The 15,221-nt window shown below is 34.4% G+C and overlaps 1 protein-coding gene across 1 annotated transcript; it reads right to left on the bottom strand.

The window, feature by feature from the left end:
• Positions 1-10,087, bottom strand: LOC111193549 (SH2 domain-containing protein 1A). Its single transcript, XM_022674829.2, has 4 exons — positions 9,827-10,087; positions 8,316-8,376; positions 4,532-4,676; positions 1-1,926 (listed from the first exon to the last, which is right to left on the bottom strand). Exons 1-4 carry the CDS (start codon positions 9,961-9,963, stop codon positions 1,901-1,903), a joined length of 369 nt encoding a protein of 122 aa, XP_022530550.1. The 5' UTR covers positions 9,964-10,087; the 3' UTR covers positions 1-1,900.
• Positions 10,088-15,221: the final 5,134 nt, after the last annotated feature.

Below are 15,221 nucleotides of genomic sequence, written 5' to 3' on the forward strand. Positions count from 1 at the left end.
TTAAAACGTTTGTTATGATGTTTCTTTAATTACAAAGTTTGTACAACATAATTCACACACATTTTTTTGGGAAGGAAATCACACTTAGAAGGTAACTGGCACAGCAGGAGCGATGTTAGGATATGGCTATATTTTTATATTGTATAAAATGGTTTGCATACATTAATATTTACAATATACTGCACAGCCATACATGCACAGAGTACTACACAGGGAGTAGTGTTTAATTTGGGATTAAACCCATGTGTTTTTGTTCTTCTTCATTGAACATTATAGAACATTATAGAAATTAAATGTGTATATAACTTTTGAGTAGTCAGTGTAAAGCTTGTATAGCAGTATAGGTTTACAGTCCCATAACTCAACCCACAGCCATTAATGCCCAAAGTGTCATTATTTTTAATATTGTTCTTCAACCGGCACCATCTGAGCAAAACAGGGTTATCTTGGCCTCATCAGACCACAGGACATGGTTTCAGTAATCCATGATCCAGTATCTGTTGAACTTCTAGTCTTCAGCAAACTGTTTGCAGGCTTTCTTGTGCATCAGCTTCAGATGAGGCAGCCTTCTAGAATGACGGCCTTGCAGAACAAGTTGATGCATTGTGTGTCCTATGGTCTGAGCACTGCATACTGACCTTCCAAAGTCTTCATACTTAAAAAATGATGTTAACAACCTTCCTATAGCCTAGGCCATCTTTTTTGAAGAACAACAATTATATTTCTTAAATTTTCAGAGAGTTCTTTGCCATGAAGTGCCATGTTGAATATCCAGTGGCCAGTATGAGAGAATTGTACCTAAAACACCAAAATTAACAGCTGTGCTCTCCATTCACAACAGAAGCCTTGTGACTCTAACAAGTCAGACGACACCAGAAATGGACAGTTACAAAATTGGGCACAATTTGGAAATGTTCCCCTTGGGGGGTGTACTTGTGTTGCCAGCTATTTGGATATTAATGGCTGTGTGTTAAGTTATTTTCAAAGGACACTGCTATACAACCTGTATATAATCAAATATTCGAGGAAATGTGAAAAGTGCCCTCACTTTTTTTGGATATTGTATATATATATATTATCAATATATTTTTAAGGAAATTTCAAGGGGAATCTCTTTTTTAAGAAATATCTGAAAACATATAGATGAGGCCTAAAGCACCTCATTCTGCTTTCCTGTTCATTCCCTTAACATGAACTACTTATCACACATCGTCTTCATCTGTCCTCTTATAGTGGCTGTGCTCTACACATTTCCCAACACATTCCTACAAGGACAGGAGGGAAATTCCTCACTTTTTGGCATTGCATCTGAAATTGTTTTGTTACCTCAAGGTATATTTTTGTGATTATATGTCAAGAACAAAGACATGAGCTTCAAAGCATAATTGTGCGACACATGCTACACAATCTGAGCTAATTTTCACTGTACTGTACACTGAGTTATTGTAATGATATAACTTTTTTTCCCAAATAAAACTTTTTTTTTTTTTTACAATACTACCACTCTATATTATATAATATATTATAATATATATACTATACTCAACTATTTGAATTTCAGTGCAGATCCAGGATCATTATAGGTAATTTAATAAACACATAAAAAAAAAAAACATTTATTTTAAGAGCCTTGCTGCCATCTTGTGGAATGTTTTCATAGAAGCTTCGGTCAGCAAACACAACTCATTGGAGTAAGTAATCTTGGAGTAAACTTAATTAATACTAAACAGCTAGACTAAACAGTTAAGCCAAAATTAATGAATTGATTAAAGACAACAATTCGCTCAATTATTTGTTTAAATAATGGAACAAAAACAATGTGTGAGGAAAATGTGATGCTTTGAATGTTTTGTACACACACTGAGGGTCTCTGAGGGTCTCCGTGGATTATGTTAGCTCCTCATATCTCCAAGTAGACCAGTTGTTCTGAGGAAAAAGAAAAAAAAAAACAGAAAAACAGAAAGAGGTTGTTAGAAATAAAAGATGCAGCTGGGTACAACTGGTTTTGTATCTGCTACTGAGGACTGTGGTTAAAAACCACACTCGGCTAAGAAGCTCACAAGTCAAAACTGACAATAATGTGCATGAGAGTAGACAGGGATGTCTGTTCAAATAATAATAATAAAAGTTAATGTTTGCTAGGAACTTAGACAACTTAGACAAATTTCTAAAGACTTTGTTTCCTAATAGGAGGGGGATTACCCTCATGCACATATGCAAACTGTATTGCCCACAGGCTCAGCCTATTGTAGCTTCATCTCTGACAGCACAAACCCCAAACAACTAATCAGAATTTCACAGCAGCCGAATATGCAAAAGATCATCATGGGCCCTATTTTGGTGATCTGTAGGCAAGCTGTCAACCACGCACCTATGATATTCAGCATTGTAATGACTGGAAAAGTACATCTCACGCTGCTCAAAATGCGCAAAAGGCATGTACTAATTATCTTAATTAATCATAGGTTTGTTTTGGCCGTAACATGAAATAAACCATTTCATCAGCGGGTCACTTGCCATCCCCTTTAAGAGCCAGGTGTGTTCTGACTTTGGTGTATTGCTATTTCAGGGGCACAGCTACCAGGACGTGTCCAAGGATTTTCAGGGGTTTAAAGCTCTTCATAAAGCTTCACAACCACAATAACAGCCAAAATAAACATACATGACCAAAACACTGAAGCAAAAATGTTAAAATTTAACATATACTGATATTGTTACTGTCTAGTACTCACTTAAACTCCCCCAAATACACAGAATACACTTCTTTACAATTCTATTCCTCCCAAAATATTTAATAAGACAGCTACTTCGAATGCAGTGTTGATTTTTTAAAAGTTTCTTTTCCATAATCATGCTAGTTTCAACTTAAAAGCTGCCAGTCTATTCACACAATCATGCTTGTTCCACCTTAAATGCTGCCGCTATATTCCTACAACTACAATAACCCCAGCTTATTTGACGTTTTAGTTACACCTTTAACAGTGAAGCAGTTACTAAACTGCTGTACCACTTTAGGTGGCACAAAACTGCATGTTGACTTCTTTTTCTTCTATTCCACCTTAAGTGCCACAGCTAGAATTAGTCTTTGCCAGATTATTTATTTTTTCTGCTCCACCTTAGATAGTGATTGAGTGAAATGTAAGTGCTACAACTTGTTTAAATTTATATAAAATGACTTGCAAAAGTATTCATACCCCTTGAACTATTTCACATTTTGTCAGGTTACAACCACAAACTTAAATGTAGCACATAATTATGAAGTGGAGTGAAAATGATGGTTTTCTTAATCTTAATTAGAAAAAATCTGAAATATGTGAGGTGCAAAAGTATTCAGCCCAATATCAATACTTAGTAGACACATCTTTTGCTGCAATTACAGCTGCTAGACTTTTGGGGTATGTCTCTACCAGCTTTGATCACTTTGTAAACGTCTCTGAACAGCAATTTTCATGTCTTGCCACAGAAGCTCACTGGGATTTCAGGTCAGGACTTTGACTGGGCCATTCTAACACATTAATATTCTATTATTCCTAAACCATTTCACTGTAACTCTGGCTGTATGTTTAGGGTCATTGTCATGCTGAAAGGTAAATCGTTAGTGCCTTGAAAATTTTACAATTTGCTAGCTTTTACTATGGGTCTGCACTGTGTCACATAGACTGGCCAGTCTAAAATTGAATGTCAGTTTTTAGTCCTTACTAAATTGACTTACGTATCTGTAAGTTAAGTAATTTAAGTAGTGGTAGTGTAAGTACCATGCAGTGAAAAAGCACCTTGCGTAGAGTCTTTCAGTTGTCAGTTTGAACTTTTCCTGTGTTTATTTTAAGCCTCCCGTAGAAACAGCTGATCTATATTTAAACTTGCATTTTACACAAATAGGTGATCTCACAGACTTGCACTTTCAACCACAATTTTAATTCCTGCTCACTAACATATTTTGCTTTGATCTAAATACAGATGTACAGTCTTTGACCTCTCTGTAACTGAAGCTCCTCCCATCCATGCCACAGTAATTAATTTACTTTTAAATCACTCACATCTCTTTCTTATGATCCAAAACCAAGTTTAACTGGGTTAGCTTGCTGGGCTTATTATTTTTATTCATCCCACAGAGAGCATCATCTGCATCTGTCTGCAAACATCATAACTTGCCAGATTCCTCCACAAGTTTACTTACTTACTATATTACTTTGTCCTGTTCTGCATTACAGTGAAAAAGGCAAAAGGAGCACCATAAACAAGTTTGAGCACCCAAATTTGAACATATCTTTAAACTAACACAAACAGTGGAGAGTGGCTGATAATCTGCAGAAAAAGATGAGTTGCTGTTATAAATAAACTGGTAACTGAGAATATGTTAATTGTTAAAAAAAGAACAGAAAGAAAAGAATGCTAGAGTAGCTGGAGGTCCTCAAAAACCAACTCTCTCAAAATCTCTGTTTTAAACCAAAAAAAAAACAGAAAAAAGTATTTTTCTATAACACAACCCTAAAATAATAACACACAAGTGCATACATAAATACAAACTTACCTGTGTTCCTTCTCTCCTCCTTAATCAGGTGTGTTTTCTCTAGAGGGTACAGAAGGGGAACCATATTTTGAGGTGTGCGATTTCTGTAGCACTCAATGAGCTTATCAAGGGACTTAAACCACTGTGGCTTCTCTCTGTTGATAGTCTATAAGGATAAAAGAAAAAAAAATTAAAAAGCTTAAAACGTTTACTCTTTTCGAAATACAGTTTCAGTAAAAATTCTGACACACATTAAAGTCAGTGGGTTTTTAATATTTTAACATTTTATGCATTTTCTTGGCATTTTATTAATTAGCTTTATGAGGTAGAGTAACCTGGAATGGCTTTCAGTTAACAGCTGTCTTGAATTTGTCAAGAAATAGTTGAATTTTTTGCCCTCCTAATGTGTTCAAGAGCATCAGTTATGTTGTAAATAGTTGGTATACACTAAATATCCCAATCCATATTAACTTAATTAAGTAACTTAACTAAGTAAAGAAAAAAATACTTAAAAAAAAATAAAGAAAAGGGTCAGTTAATCCGAAAGTATCCTTAAGTGCAGTCACAAAGACCATCAACAATGTTATGATGAAACTTGCACTCATCAGGACCACCCCAGGAAAGGAAGACCAGGAGTTACCTCTTTTGCACAGAATAAGTTAATCAGCGTTACCAACCTCAAGTTGACCGCAAGTTATCAGCACCACAGATAAGATAAATGCTTCACAGAGTATTTTAGGTGCTCTAAAGATTAAATATATGTAAATATATGACCATAATAAATATTTTTCAAGTCTGTAAAGTCATCATGTAGTCTCATCATGTAGAGTTGAAATGCCAGTATTTTAGTAATTTAACAAAAAAAAGTGTAGATTTTTTTTTGTTTGTTTTTAATTATTTTGCATAACTTATAACTTTAGTGTTTGAATAAATATTCCCAGCAGAAATTCCAAATATTTAGTCAAAACCATGTAGCCTAATTAAAACTTAACTTTACATATAATGTCTTAGTAAGGTGTTAACTGATCATAAGCCACCATAACAGCTTAACTCTGCCTTGCATAGATCCCCCACAAGTCTTTGCGTCTGGGACTGTGGTGCAATGATGGATCATTCTTTTGCCAAAAGGACATTTCTCCAACATTTCTTACTTTTTGGTGCCACATAAAGAAATATATATTTTTTTTATTAATATGAAAAACTCTTTAACCAGACAACGGACCATTTAAGCATCAAACAGTTAATTGAGAAGTTATGATTCTAAACAGAACCATTGCCTTTCCCACAGAACCATTATTAAACCCTGTTTTTTCTTTAGGAGTATTGGGTGGTTTCCTGGACCAGTAAAAAAGTCTCTCAGCATTCAGTTCCTCCCCAAGATGGACACACATCCTTGTTAAATACATGCACCTGCCTTTTGTGTGTGTAAGGTCAGTATGCACGGTACGCTGGCAGACCACACTTTCACAAACAACCACAGACATGAAAAAAAAGCATTTATATCTGTAGTCTGTGACTCAGAGGCGGTATGCCTTGGTGTAGGTCCTCTCCATTGTCTCTGCAAGGTGTTTTTAATCAGTTGCTGATCTTGGTGGCCCGAAAGAACAACTGAAAGTAGAGGAAAATGACTGTGCAAATTGTAGCAATAAAGATGTAAAAAAAGGGGAAAAGGACAGAAATGCACAAAAAAAGATATAATCAAGCCAGAAATTCAAGGGTTTATAATTTAGAGAATGTAACTTCATGAAAATTGTACTAATGAAGTCCTGTTTAATGTCACAGAGGTTAAGTGAAAACTTGGAATGGGACAAAAGTGTGTGTGTGTGTGCGCACACGTGTTCAATGCAATGAGGATGAAGATATACCAAATTGAAATGTGCTGTATTTTATCTGTACTGTATCTGTGACGTTCTAAAATTGTCAAAGTAGGTAACCCAACTGATCTTTGGGTTTCTGGGACAGACGAATGTGGTGTTTCAACTTAAATACACATTGCTGACAAGGCAGTTTTGAGCAGAGTTTTAACCATCTAGATGAAATACTCGGTCATGAGCAACATGAGCCTTTCAAGTCAAGCTAGTCTATTAGCTCTTGCCAACTTAACCACAAAAAATGGTGTTTTTTTTTATTGTTTGCCTGTTTTTGTGAACTCATGATTACATCATAATTTATCTCACTTACGTGAACATTTTTAAATGTTCACAATCAAAAATTGGGTTTTTGAAAAACACCACATCTTGTTAAAGAAAAACAACTAGATACCACTTGATAATCCTTGATTGTTTTGTTCTTCCAAAATCATAGTAATGGTGGCCGTGATTTTTATCTTTATTTTATATTCACAATTCCTTCTGTAGAGATTTTGAGGTGGATCACTACACTCTTTGCAATACTAAAATGAAAAATGCTAATGTCAACACTTATTATTTTATTTGATTTTATTTAATAAGCCCTTTAATTTAACCATGCAAAGCTATTAAATACTAGGGACGGGCGAAATAAATATAAACTCATGTTTTCATATGCTTAAGAGAAATGTTGATATTTGATACAATGAAAAGATTAATATGTATCTGTGTGTCTAAATAATCTTTATATTTTAATACTAAAAATAAGACCATTGTACTCCTCATTGTGCTGCTCCTTTACTTTTAACAATGTTTCTGTGACATAATTTGTACAAGATCCTGAAACTCTGTGGAATGTCATTTTTTCCCGAAGCCAAACCATTTCCACACAAAAAAAGCAATTAAAACACAAACAGATGGTAACTTGTGTAGCAGGTGTGATTTTACAATATTATTATTATTATTTTTTTTTATTACAAAACTTTAATATTGTTTTGAATATTACAATATACAGCCTTGTCCTATTGAGAAGATTCTTATGTAAAATATTCTGGTAAGCAGCAGAAGACACACAGATAAAAGAATAAAACAACAGTATTTAATTTAAAACACTGAGCTTAATAACATAAATAGCAAAGCAGATATATGTAGAAATAAAATATCTATCTCTAATGTAGTTCTTACATTTTAAGATAAATGATTGCAGGATAAATGCCAGTCTTTTAGAGCAGATTACTAAAAAGATGATGAGCCTAGAGTAGTGTTTGGTTTATGGATTACGGACCCTCTGTAGCATGATGTTGCCCCCAGGCAACATGCCATCTTTTGCTTATTTTCCCATTCCATACCATACCTTCATTTTGTATGGATTTATTTATTTTATTTTAATTTAATATTTCAAGGTATATCTACGACCAATACAATGAGGTGTACAAGTGGGTCATATATATATATATATATATATATATATATATATATATATATATATATATATATATATATATATATATATATGCCAGATTGGGTAAAGAAGTATATTTGGCTGTTTATATTCTTCCAATATTCTTATATTTTTGATGCAAGTTTACTAAAATAAGGTGTTTGTCATTTGTTGTCTCTGGGTAGCATGATGTAGATCACTTTTGTTAGGGCCATCATGATAAAGCAGTGGCGATTCAAATAATCAGCTTGTTATGAAAATAATTTAAAAAAAATGGTCTAAAAAAGGTTTTCAAAAAAAAAAAAAAAATCTTCTAAAAAGTGGTCTGATTTCTTTTCTTCCCAAAAACATATCTCAAGCCATAGAGGGTTACTGAATAATGCTAGAGGTCATGGTGTTATTGTGTCTGCCATACTGTATGTGCACATTGCACAACATATGCTTGAATATTTTTTTATTAAGATAATAAAGATAAAGATAAGGCTTTAAGTTAAGATAATAAGAAAACCCTGCTTACCTCAACGGCCCAACCTTTAGAAGAAGTCTCAATCCTGTAAGTGTGGACAAATGGAGCTTTCCTTGAGGGAAACAGACAAAATTGCATTTATATTTGAGGCTATATTTCAGTAATGGCTAATTCAAATTAGATGCTAACCTATTTTTCGTGTGTGACACAAAGCTGAGATTTGTATATCATTATTTTTATTTGTAAAAGCTAAAGATTTTAAGGTGAGATGCTAAACCAAAAAACTGTGTAAGAAAAAAAATAGCTAATAATAAATGCTGAGGCCTGCTTGTTAAGTTGTCATTTTTCTTATGATTAGCCAAATTAGCTAGCAGCTCCTTTAAGGGGCTTTTTAAAGCTCAAAATACATAATAAAACTTTTTAAACTTCAAATTATAGAGCAAAAACAGTACTGGATGAAAAAATATATATTATTTTTTGATATTTTATAACAAGTTTACAGGTTTTATCTACACATATTGTGTCTAATACCACAGAAACAAGCTATTTTACTTCACGCAAAGGAAATTAGCTCCCCTCAAGCTCTGGCTATCTCTTTAATTGACCTTTAGTTTAACCATGCAAAGTCATTAAAAAATAGGGCTGGGCGAAATAAATATAAAAATTACTTTTATATACTTAAGAGAAATGTTGATATATGGTACGATAAAAAGATTAACATCTGTGTGTTATCTGTGTTTATCTGTGTTTCTAAATAATCAATATATTTTAATACGAAAAATAAGACAGTTCTACTCGTCATGATGCTGCTCCTTTTTTTTAACGCTGTTTTAACACTGTTTTTAAAATATCATTTATACTCTGTGGAGTATCATTCCTTCAGAAGCCAAAAATTTTTTTCACACAAAACACCTTTTAAACTCCTAAAAAAGCTTTTTAATTCCTTAAAATGTTATGTTTAGGAATTGAAACACACACAAAACTTGTGTAGCAGCTGTGCTTTATTATCATTATTATCATATTCAATTTTTTTTTATTACAAAACCTTAATTAGTTAAAATATAATTACAATAATATTGTTTAGAATATTACTATATACGGCCCTGTCTTATTGAGATCATTTTTATGTAAAATAACAGCCTGCTAAACAGCAGAAGCCACTTGGAGAAAGGAGTCAAAGAACAGTATTTAATTTAAAACACTGAGCTAAATAACTTAAATAGCAAAGCAGACACATGTAGCAATAAAGTATCTAATATAGTTCTTACATTTTAAGATAAATGATTGTAGGATAAATGCCAGTCATTTAAAGGTTTTCTGGAGTGTATTTCATCCACGTTTTTTTATGATTAGCCAAATTAGCTAGCAGCTCCTTTAAGAGGCTTTCTAAAGCTCAAAATACATAATACAACTTTTATAAATTCAAACTCTGAAGCAGAAACAGCACTGGTTTCAAAATATATATTATTTTCTGAACCTTTACATCAAGTGTACAGGTTTTATCTCCACATATTGTGTCTAATACCACAGAAACAAGCTGAATTCACAGGGGGTTTTTTTACCTCACGCAAAGGCAATAAGCTCCTCGCACGCTCTGGCTGTCTCTGAGGAGAAAGCTTCCATCTACACCGTGTTTCTCCAGTAAAAGCTCCGTCTCTTCTTTGCCAATGCGGCCAAAATAGTACATAAATCCGAGCATTTTCTGTTTTCTGCCAAAGGGGGAAACACTTCTGCTTTCTGCTGGGATATCAAAGCCCTTTTCACACACAAGAGAGAGTTCACGAAAGAGGCGTGGCAGAGAAAAGCAGCACTTTCACATCGTTCACTGTAAAACTGTGGGCATGATTTACAAGAAAAAGCCATGCCATGCAAGGGCTATATATGTAGGCTGAATTAAGGTTTCTTAACACAGCTTTTGAGCTTTTCTTTACCATTAATGGAACAAAATACCCAGACTTATGATGCATTCCTGTAATGCTGAAGATGATCATTTTGTTTCTATAGTTTCACAGCAAAGAGCTCAGCAAAAAAAAAAAAAAAGTTTTTTCACCAAAATACAAATCTTGTAAAGCAAAACAATGTGAGATTTTAATCTTTAACCCATAAGAGCTCAGGGGTCCCGGCTGGCACACAACCGACCTTCAACGTTGAAACAACATTTCATGTTAAGTGGTTGTGCAAACATTAAATAAGCATAATGTCCTCAACCTTCTGCCTTTTAAACTAGCATTTTACATTTCATCATCATACAATTTTAAAAAACAGTTGGATGGAGGGATGAAAAAGTGTTTTTAATTCCATCTGCAGTAACTGCTTTTTAATTTGGCACCAATTCTTCACCATACCTAGGGCTTTTTGTTTTACTGTTTACAGATTGGTAGTGGTGGATAACATTCTTTATACTCAGCTTTACTGTAGTTATGTAAGTTTGTTAACACTCTTGTAACCATAGTATTTTCTACTTACTTGTAGTTATTAAAGCTTTTTGCTTGTATTTCTCAGAGATGTATATTCAGAGAGAGAAAGAATAAAATAAAACTGTTCATTTTCCATCAAGGCATACAGTTTTTTTTCCTCGGCTTTTATCCAAATCTCCAGGCAGTTATGGCGGCGCTTGGAGATGTAGGTTACGCTACGGGTTGTAAACACTGTTTTTTTTTAAATAAGTTTATTGTGGACTTTTAAAATGATCAGTGCCTCGTTTTAAATGTCAGAGCTCTCCGGATTCTGCCAATGAGGTGTGGAACTACTTTGAGCCTGGATAACGGTGTAAAAAACAATTTATCTTTAGGAGCAAAATATGTCCCGTATCACCCAGACTAAAGGGTGTTTGGACAAATGGAATGAATTTGCTGGATCTCTAAAAGCTGCAGGAGAACAGAGGTAGGTTATTCAACAAAGGTTAGTAGTACTCTTTTATCATGTAAGGAACTTTACACATCTTGTAAAGGATATGTGGATCATAGGTCACCATGGGCGCTTTTGTGTTAATTCACCTTAAGAAGATAAGAATAGGCAATACTGTAGACTTAAGTTAAGATAATGAGGTCAACTGCATGACAAAGTAAAGATCAAGATCTTCTTTTAATTTTCTCCTACTTCTGAAATTTAGCCCTTAAGAAATTCTTAAGAAATTTTCTCAATTTAAACAAAAATGTCTCACCTATTTTTTTCTAATTTTTCTAACATCTTCTCTTTTAAGGAGGTTTAAGAGTTTTTTTTATTTATCAACAGACAAAAATGAGAAAATAAATTTTTCCTTTGCAAGGCTTTGTTTCAGAGGTTTTCGTAGAGAAGAAAAAAGTAATATAATTATTATTCTGACTTATTCAAATGCCTAAAGCGGAGACTATGAACCGATATTGTCCAGTGTTGTCCACTCCACTTCAGAGGGTCAGACCTGGTTTAAGCCAGAGACTCTAAATTATTATGTTTTTTAAAGTGTCTACAGTGATGTTGCTTAAAAAAAAGCACAAACAATCTTTCTTGGCCAAAATGATTTCTAGTAGAAACAAATTAAGAAAGACAAAATAACAAACTCTTTAGGGTCTCTGCTGCGTGAGACGTCTTACCACAAGAAACAGTACACCCATGCAAGCCACAATTGCAGACAAATCAAAACAAAAACCCCTCACTAGACTTTGTTTTGTTCAGTGATGTGTCGCTCAGAATGGATGGGAAAAGTGCACAAGTCCTCTACAGGAAACACCAAGATGTTGACCAAAGTTCATAAGCTCAGTCACTCTGTGACAAACAGTTTACTCTACTTCATGTACTTGATTTTGTAAAGGATATAGTCACTGCTCTGTTTTGTTTGTTTTTCTTTTGTGTGTGTGTGTGTGACTATATGTACAAAAAAATTATTATTTCTCTTTGCCATTAGAATTAAATATTTCTTTAAGACCGGTATACAGTTGCAAGAAAAAGTATGTGAACCCTTTGTGATTACTTGGATTTCTGCATAAATTGGTCATTAAATGTGTTCTGATCTTCATCTAAATCAGAATAATAGACAAACACAGTCTGCTTAAACAAATACCACACAAAAAATGTTACCATTGACAGTGCAGGGTGGAAAAAGTATGTAAACCTTTGAATATAATAACTGATAGACCCTCCTTAGGCTGCAAAATGTCTTGGTAAACTTGAGAATTCATTTTTCTGTTGATGACTGCAATCCCTCCAGGCCCTGAGGCAGCAAAGCAGTCACAAACCATGATGCTACCTCCACCATATTTCACAGATGGGATGAGGTTTTGATGATGGTGTGCTTTGCCTTTTTTCTCCACACATAGCATTGTGTGTTCCTTCCAAACAACTCAATTTTGACACCATTGTTTTTTTGGACAGCAGTGGCTTTCTTCATGGTTTCCTCATATTAACTCAATTTTTGTTTAATGTTTTCCTTATTGTGGACAAAAATTGTCAACAAAAATGTTAGCATGTGCCAGAGATTTCTGTAAATCTTCAGCTGACACTCTAGGATTCTTCCTCCCCTCATTGATCATTCTGGGCTGTGCTCTTACAGTCATCTTTACAGGATGACCACGCCTAGGGAAAGTAGCAACAGTTCTGAATTTTCTCCATTTGTAGACCGTCTGTCTTACCCTGGACACATGAACATTAAGGCTTTTAGAGATACTTTTGTAACCCTTTCCAGCTTCATGCAAGTCAAGTGAATGTAGGTCTTCTGAGAGCTCTTCTGTGTGTGGCATAATTCACATCAAGCAATGCTTCTTAAGAACAGAAAACTCAAAAACGTTTGAGAATAAAAAATAGGGCAGGTTTAACCAACACATACAATCTCATCACATCCTGGCTCCAATCAGCTCTTAGAAAAATCATTAGCCTAGGGGTCCACATGTTGTGTTAAAAAAAAACATGCAATTATATAACTTTTTGTGCGGTCTTAGTTTAAGCAGCAGTTTAAGTGTTTGTCTATTGATTTGACTTAGATGAAGATCAGAACACATTTAATGACTAAAGGCTTTACATACATTTTTTGCAACTGTATAATCAACCAATAACTTTATTAGAAATACAACACTAATATTGGGTAGATCCATCATTGTCTCTCAAAACCCTCAGTTGTTTATGGCTTGGATTCCACAACATATTGTTAATCCTTTTTTTAAGATTCTGTTTCATGTTGACAGGTGTTCTGTTGGATTAGTATCAAATGACTGCGGAAAGCCAATGAAGATCAATGAACTCACAATAATATTCATTAAAATCAGTTTAAGATTACTTTTTCTTTGTAATATAGTTTATTATCTGGAAGTACTGTGCCGGATTTACTATTAGAAGATTCGTTGAATGTGGTCATAAAGGCTAGGCCATTCAAGCTATAAAAAAGAGTTTGTCAGTCCTGGTCCTGGAAGAACCCTGTCCTGCACATTTATTTATTGCTTTCCCAAGCACTATGGGTCTGTTAAAACAGACCATGCAGGTTGAGGTTGCCTTTAGAACCATGATTTAAAGAGAAACAATTTAATAACTTAGGGCTTAAAAGCTCCCTGCAAGCTCAGAAGCTGCCCTTTATTTCTGTTGGTGTTATTTAAGAGGGTTTTATGCTGATTTTGGGCTGGGAATTTGTATGTTTGTTTGTGTTTTATGTGACAGTTCCAATGGAAGAAGGTCATTCACCCACATGGTGTTAGTGTGGTGGGAGAGTAAGGGTCATATTGCCCGTTATGGTTATTTCTAACTCTCTTCCTGGTTTAAATAAAATTGCCAAACCGGACTATGGCTTGGCTCTGTTATGCTGCACGCACCAGTGATGCTACAGTATTACCCAGCCAATTGTGTGTACACCATTACAACACCTCCAAAGGCACACACTGTTGACATGGGTTCAAATGTGAATCAGTTAAAATTGGATTACATTTTTTCCTGCCTTCAGTGTAATCGAGTAGAAACACGTTACTTGGATGGTCCATTTGATGACTGCATGTCTATTAAATGCAATGGAACTGAAAGGTGAAAGTAAATAATTCTGTATTGACTCTAACCCAAACTCTAATCTTAACATTTTAGCATTGGGTTTAGAGTTAGTTTTAAAGTTTAGTTTAGGGTTAAGGTTAGGGGTAGGGTTCAATTTTAGGGTTGATTAATGGTTAAGGTTAGGTGTAGGGTTAGATTTTAGGACTGATTAAGGGTTAAGGTTAGGGTTAGGTGATGATATATAGGTGATGATTCTTCAGTTATTTATTTTTTTTCTTTCTAATTTTACCAAAGTTTCCCCTAAAAGGCCAAACACCCAATGCGTATTCTATAAATGTCCCCAATACAAGAGAAGACTAGAACATGCCTCCACTGACACCTGTAAAGCCTACCACTGCCTCTGTTCCAACTGCCGGTGATGCTGCCTCACTGGGTAAAAACCACAAAGACCCAGCTCTGTTATCATTTAACATACATCTGCAAAACTGACCAACACCACACTAGAAATTATGTGAGAAGAAAATGCCATACTACCACTATCTACCCACTCAGTGAGAGCACGGCCAATCGTGCTCCCTTTGACTTTGGCTGCTGATGCCAAGCAGCAAGATCCTGGATTAAAAAGATGCGACCCTTAGTGACAGTGTTTACCTTCATAGACTATTTCACAATTGTGCTACATTATTGATCTGTATTGAATTACGGAGTCCAAATATATGTATTTTTACTTTTAATTCATGGCTTACATAGTGTCATAAGTCATTCAACAGTAATTATTAACATTATTATTAACCTAACTTAATTGTTTTTTTATGTTTTATCAAACACTATAGATTACATGTACTGGGGAAAAAAGCACTTTCTAATCAAAGGTTTTTTAATTCAGTGGATGTGCCAACCTACCCATAAATTACCAATAAATTAAACAAGAAGCAACGTATATACTGTACATTAAAAAGGAATGGAAATAAGAAGAAGGCATTTATACAGCTCTGGAAAGACAAAATAAGAGGC

The sequence above is a fragment of the Astyanax mexicanus genome, chromosome 21 (genome assembly GCF_023375975.1).
Source record: "Astyanax mexicanus isolate ESR-SI-001 chromosome 21, AstMex3_surface, whole genome shotgun sequence".
Taxonomy (NCBI): domain Eukaryota; kingdom Metazoa; phylum Chordata; class Actinopteri; order Characiformes; family Acestrorhamphidae; genus Astyanax; species Astyanax mexicanus.

What these genes read in the sequence shown, in the direction of transcription:
- LOC111193549 (XM_022674829.2), bottom strand. Translation starts at nt 9,963, where the DNA reads ATGCTCGGATTTATGTACTATTTTGGCCGCATTGGCAAAGAAGAGACG. An exon ending in GCTTATTGCCTTTGCGTGAG is followed by an intron (nt 8,377 to 9,826) that starts GTAAAAAAACCC and finishes GTTTCCCTCAAG; the next exon opens with GAAAGCTCCATTTGTCCACA. An exon ending in CTAAAGGTTGGGCCGTTGAG is followed by an intron (nt 4,677 to 8,315) that starts GTAAGCAGGGTT and finishes TTATCCTTATAG; the next exon opens with ACTATCAACAGAGAGAAGCC.